Source organism: Lupinus angustifolius, unplaced genomic scaffold (genome assembly GCF_001865875.1).
Source record: "Lupinus angustifolius cultivar Tanjil unplaced genomic scaffold, LupAngTanjil_v1.0 Scaffold_49_3, whole genome shotgun sequence".
Taxonomy (NCBI): domain Eukaryota; kingdom Viridiplantae; phylum Streptophyta; class Magnoliopsida; order Fabales; family Fabaceae; genus Lupinus; species Lupinus angustifolius.
This window is the reverse complement of record NW_017722174.1, coordinates 56592-62382: the sequence shown is the minus strand read 5'-3', so window position 1 is coordinate 62382 and position 5791 is coordinate 56592. Positions and strand designations below refer to the sequence as shown.

The 5791-nt window shown below is 33.1% G+C and overlaps 1 protein-coding gene across 1 annotated transcript; it reads left to right on the top strand.

Annotated features, from left to right (window-relative positions):
• The first annotated feature begins 538 nt into the window (after positions 1–538).
• On the top strand, positions 539–4848 carry LOC109338927 (cationic amino acid transporter 1-like). Its single transcript, XM_019576280.1, has 3 exons — positions 539–617; positions 748–1166; positions 3283–4848. Exons 2-3 carry the CDS (start codon positions 749–751, stop codon positions 4680–4682), a joined length of 1818 nt encoding a protein of 605 aa, XP_019431825.1. The 5' UTR covers positions 539–617; position 748; the 3' UTR covers positions 4683–4848.
• Positions 4849–5791: the final 943 nt, after the last annotated feature.

The following is a 5791-nucleotide window of genomic DNA, read 5'->3' as shown; positions in this document are numbered from 1 at the left end:
GTAAACTGAAAGTTACACAACTTAAAATTTGAAAGTCTTTATCCACCACATACAAGTTATACCATTTAAAAGTTTTTATTTAAAATTGCTCTTACTAAGCCAGTAAGCTGTTTAATATTTGCCTAATAATTTTTGTCAAACGTTTCACATTATGCAAATCATGAAAAGAAATATTCTATATCCACCATTATATACTACTATCTCCAGTACCAATAAGAAATATTAATTAAAAAAAATAAGTTATCACAATTTTTAATGATATGACTATTTGAAAAGAATAATATATTTCATTATATAAAGAGATAATTTAGTTCATTCAATTTATAAAAATGACATATATTATAATTAATTATTTTCTACAAAAATATTTCCAAAATAAAATAATACATGTATAATAATTTTTATTTACCGAAAGAAATAAATTTATAGTATTAAAATATACTTTATTCACCCGTAAGAGATAATAGCATAAAATAGTTGTATATAGAAGATTTATATTAGAAAATTGTAAGTGTTTATAAATATAGGAAAAATATATGCATCTTAAGTATTAGGAACATAAGAAGCTGCATCCCTTGCCATAGCAAGAACAACATCTCTGTATGATCTTGTTTAAGGTATCGTATAATAGCTTGTTTTGTTTAGTTCCTTCATAACAAACACACCCACTTTTTTCGTTTTTCTGTTTCTATCTTCGATAAACCATATCTAACACGTTACTTAGTAATCTTTATACACCATGAGCAGGATGGAAACACCAAACGGCGCCGTTCACAACGGAGGAGCACGGCGAAGGGGATGCACGTTTCAGAGAAACGACTTCTTCCCTGAAGAGTCGTTTAAGAACTGGAACAACTACAGTCGAGCGTTCTTGGAAACGCCGTTTAGGTTGAAGGATCGGGTTTTGACTCGATCCTCCGACCAGACGGAGTTAGTGGAGGTGAAATCACGGAGCAACCATGAGATGAAGAAAACGCTGAATTGGTGGGACCTTATGTGGTTCGGTATCGGCGCCGTCATTGGCTCCGGTATATTTGTTCTCACTGGCCTTGAGGCCAGGGAGCAGGCTGGACCGGCGGTGGTGTTGTCTTACGTTGTTTCTGGTATCTCTGCGTTGCTTTCTGTATTTTGCTACACTGAGTTCGCCGTTGAAATTCCCGTCGCAGGTTCTGGCTTAAACTTTCACTCCATCTTTTGCTTTTGTTTTTCACATATTTCTAATTTTGTTCACATATCAGTTTATTTATGATTTAATAAAAGAGAAGAGATCCACTTATTTTACGAATAAGTTTTTGAAATTACTTTAGAAAATCTAATTATTTTTATCAGTGAGTAATCATAGAGTAAATAAATTCTCACTCCTAATATAAATGAATTGAAATTACATTTTATTGTTAATATATTAATCATAATGATAAACGTACTTTTTAGATCCACCCCAGAACAGGAAACTATAAATGAACAATCCCACAGATATAAAATCCATTTATTTATCTAAATTTAGTGAATTAACAAGTTCAACGTGGAATCTTTGGATAGGAATCTTCTGGTGGAGAGTCCAAATTGGGATTATTGCTATTTAGTGACTATGATTTTAAGTTTTTTATTAAAAAATTAAAAAAATTTCTTCCAAGTAGGGGAAAGTCAGTAACGAAAACGAAAAAGAAGGGACCTTTAAAAAGTTGCTAAATTTCAAAGTCACGTCGTTAAAAAATTTAAGTGGTTCTAACATTCTTTTAGCATTTTATATCAACAGTTACTTAAAATTGTCAACAATTGAGTTTAATATATCTTCCATGTAAATCCATTCATACGGGAACTTTGACCTAAGAACACATTGCTTTCACTTAAGAGTATTATTAAACTCTTGCAGTATTATTAAACTCTTACACGACTATTTTTTTCTAATTGTATTTATATTTTGAGAGAAAAAATATATACTTTTAAGAATTTTAGACACTATTAATATATTATCTACCATTTAGTTTAATGATTCTCCAGACAAAATAATCTATATATAAATAGTAAATAATATATTGATTATATATAAATCTTTGTATATATACTAATAGATATTACAGTATTTTCTTGTATTTATGTAATTCTTATCCTATGGTTATACTTGCATCCTTTTAATTTCCGGTTGCTATAGTTTTAGGTGTGGATCTAAAAGTGTCCCGTGGGTACAAAATTCAAACAAGCTGGATATTAATTCGTTTTATTGCGTGTTTGGTACACAAGAGGGTCCTTGAATTCTGAGTTGTTATTATAATATATTTACTGTGACTAGTATTTTATACCCTATTAGCTCATAAGCTTAACTCCTAAAGTGTATTTCACTATCTGCATACTTGTCTAAGTTTAAGAACAAAAATACATTAAAAAACGAATTTGGTATATTCCTAACGAAAAATTATAGCTGGAATCTTTTTATTTCTTTAACCCTTTAAATAAATGTAGCCAAATGTTATTACCTAATAAAACAAGCTAAAAAATTCTGAGATACAGACCGTAATTGAAGAGTCAACTTGTGCATGTAGTCAAATATTGTGGCCCAAAAAATACAGCTGTGACCGATTGTATTGTATGAAAAGTCAACATACCTTATCATCATCCTTATGAGCTGTGGCCGCTTACTTTGGCAGAGGTTTGGGTATTATTTAATAATAACTACTAGTTTTCTTGGCTAAAATTCATACAATTATTTAATCTAATGAATTAACTAAAACTTGATATTTGACCTGTAACATAAAAATATCTAATGTGCATATAAGAATGTGGTACTCAGATTCGTGCTAGCTCACTAGAGAAAAGAACACAATTTAATCTTCAAAGTTAGACTTCTCACATACACATGAAATAGGACTATAGAAGTATATCTTAACAAAAGCTTATTTTTGTCACTTAGTGAACAAAGTTGTTTTGTTATTTGTATTTTTTAAAATTGTTACATACTTAAATGAAGTAATGTTATATAGATCTATATCCACATATTCCACTAGTACAGTGCTTGAGCCACATTTTTTTTATTTAAAGATGGGTCTTATAAATAATTTTGGTCTTAGAAGAGAGAAATCAATAAAAGTCACATGATAAATGATAAAAGATTTAGAGATTAAGGATACAATAATGAATATGATTTATAATAGACTATTATGACATCGTTCAATCCATAACAGGCTCCACCTAATAAGATAAATGTGTGATTGTTGTTATTGTTTGTTTCTTATTCTTGATAAAAGCTCATTTTTCACATTGAAATCTATTTTGCCTCTTCATCAGGCGGGTCATTTGCCTACTTAAGAGTAGAGTTAGGAGACTTTGTGGCCTTCATAGCCGCCGGAAACATCCTACTTGAGTATGTCATAGGTGGTGCTGCCGTAGCTCGGTCATGGACCTCTTACTTTGCCACCCTATGCAACAAAAACCCGGACGACTTCCGTATAATAGTCCATAAAATGAGCTCAGACTATAACCATCTAGATCCTATTGCCATTGGTATCCTCATTGCCATAACCATCCTTGCAGTGTATAGCACAAAAGGCTCTTCCATCTTCAACTACATTGCCTCAGTCTTCCACTTAATCGTCATTGCATTCATCATAATTGCTGGCCTCACCAAGGCCAACACCGAAAACTACTCTCCCTTCGCACCATTCAAAGTTCGCGGCGTGTTTCATGCTTCAGCTGTTCTGTTTTTTGCATATGTTGGCTTTGATGCAGTGTCAACTATGGCAGAGGAGACAAAGAACCCTGCTAGGGACATTCCTATTGGCCTTGTTGGATCAATGGTTGTTACAACTTTTGCATATTGTTTGATGGCAGTGACACTTTGCCTTATGCAACCATACCAAAACATTGACATAAATGCGCCATTTTCTGTCGCGTTTAGTGCGGTAGGAATGGATTGGGCTAAGTACATTGTGGCATTAGGTGCATTGAAGGGAATGAGCACTGTGTTGTTGGTGAGTGCTGTCGGACAAGCGCGTTATCTAACTCACATTGCACGTACTCACATGATGCCACCTTGGTTCGCTCACGTTGACGAGCGAACTGGAACACCAATAAACGCTACAATCTCAATGCTTGCAGCTACAGCTGTGATCGCTTTCTTCACAGATCTTGGTATTCTCTCAAACCTCCTGTCAATTTCAACTCTCTTTATCTTCATGCTTGTGGCACTAGCACTCTTGGTGAGACGTTACTATGCTACTGGAGTAACTACAAAAGTGAATCAAATCAAGCTCATTGTATCCCTTGTGCTAATTCTCGGGTCTTCAGCTGCGATTTCGGCTTATTGGGCAACAAGTGATGGTTGGATTGGTTTTGCAATAGCTGTTCCATTGTGGTTCTTAGGCACTGCTTTTCTGTGTATTAGTGTTCCAAAGGCAAAGGAACCAAAACTTTGGGGGGTGCCTATGGTTCCATGGCTACCTTCTTTATCTATTGCCATTAACATATTCCTTCTTGGGTCTATTGATAAAAAATCATTTATCCGATTTGGGGTATGGACAGGGTTTCTCTTGATTTACTATCTTTTCTTGGGGTTACATGCTTCCTATGACACAGCAAAAGAGTTTGATCAGAGGAAAAATAACACAGTCGAGGTTGACAAGGTGTGGGACAAGGTGGAAGATGGATTTGTTGATGGGGAAGTTTCTAAAGTACCAGTTTCCACTTGATCCAACACCAATAAGTTTCTGCAGATAGTTTCTTTACAAGTTTGTGAATCTGTGATGACAAATTATTTGTGCATAAATGGCTAAGAACTTTATCTCAAATGACACTGTGCCAACATCTTTAAATTTGTGTGATATATTGATGTGAAAGTTCAATTCTCCTACTAAATTACATTTCCCTCTCTCAATGAAAGGTGCATAAACTATTATGCAAAAACAAACTTCAGCAATATGCAGTGATTTCATATTTTCTTAATCAATTAGGAATGACATATTAAATGACACCCTTCAAATGTTTATCCCATTTTGTTGATATTATCCAAGTTTGTTAAAATATTGGTAAAATCTACATATCAGTCACTTCATGCAATGCTTGTAAAACATTATCAAATGTCAAGACATGTTATCATAGATATTTATCAAGGAAAGGATAAGCTTAGCAATTTCAAAGAGCCAATTGATAGGCTATGGATACAAAGGCAACAACAAAGTAGGAGATACCAATCACACAAACATGTTTGAAGCCCTTTTTCACATGGCTTCCTCATACACAATTCAGACATGATACCCATCTTCCCATTGTATTGGAAAAAGATATATTTAAACTAAACAATTTCAGTCAGCATTATCACATATATATAAGTAATATCCTCAGTGCACCAAACATAATAACACATCATATCTGGAATCATTTAAACATGATGGTATTATTTTTTGTCGGTTATAGTTCCAAGAACAACATTGCTCACCTGTCACATGTCACATTATTGTTAGTAAATCTTGGTAAGCTAAAAAGAAACAGAAGGTTTAGTCAAATGCAATAAATAAATAAATACATATGCGAAGTTACAAAAAAGAAGTGAAAATGTATCTATACATTGTTTAGGTTGGAAAATAACGATTTTTCATAATTATAGAATTATTGTTGAAACAAAATCAGGTTCTTTAACCTAAAACATGCAGTAATGCCCTTAATTCTATGGATTCAAACATATAAATCTATTATGAATTGTAACGAACGAAAAAACTATATATCCCTTCCAAACTTTAACTCTAATATCCAACCCTATTCGTTCACCTAACTTGACTTCATATTTATGGTCAATCAATAT

What these genes read in the sequence shown, in the direction of transcription:
- LOC109338927 (XM_019576280.1), top strand. Translation starts at nt 749, where the DNA reads ATGGAAACACCAAACGGCGCCGTTCACAACGGAGGAGCACGGCGAAGG. An exon ending in CGTTGAAATTCCCGTCGCAG is followed by an intron (nt 1,167 to 3,282) that starts GTTCTGGCTTAA and finishes CCTCTTCATCAG; the next exon opens with GCGGGTCATTTGCCTACTTA.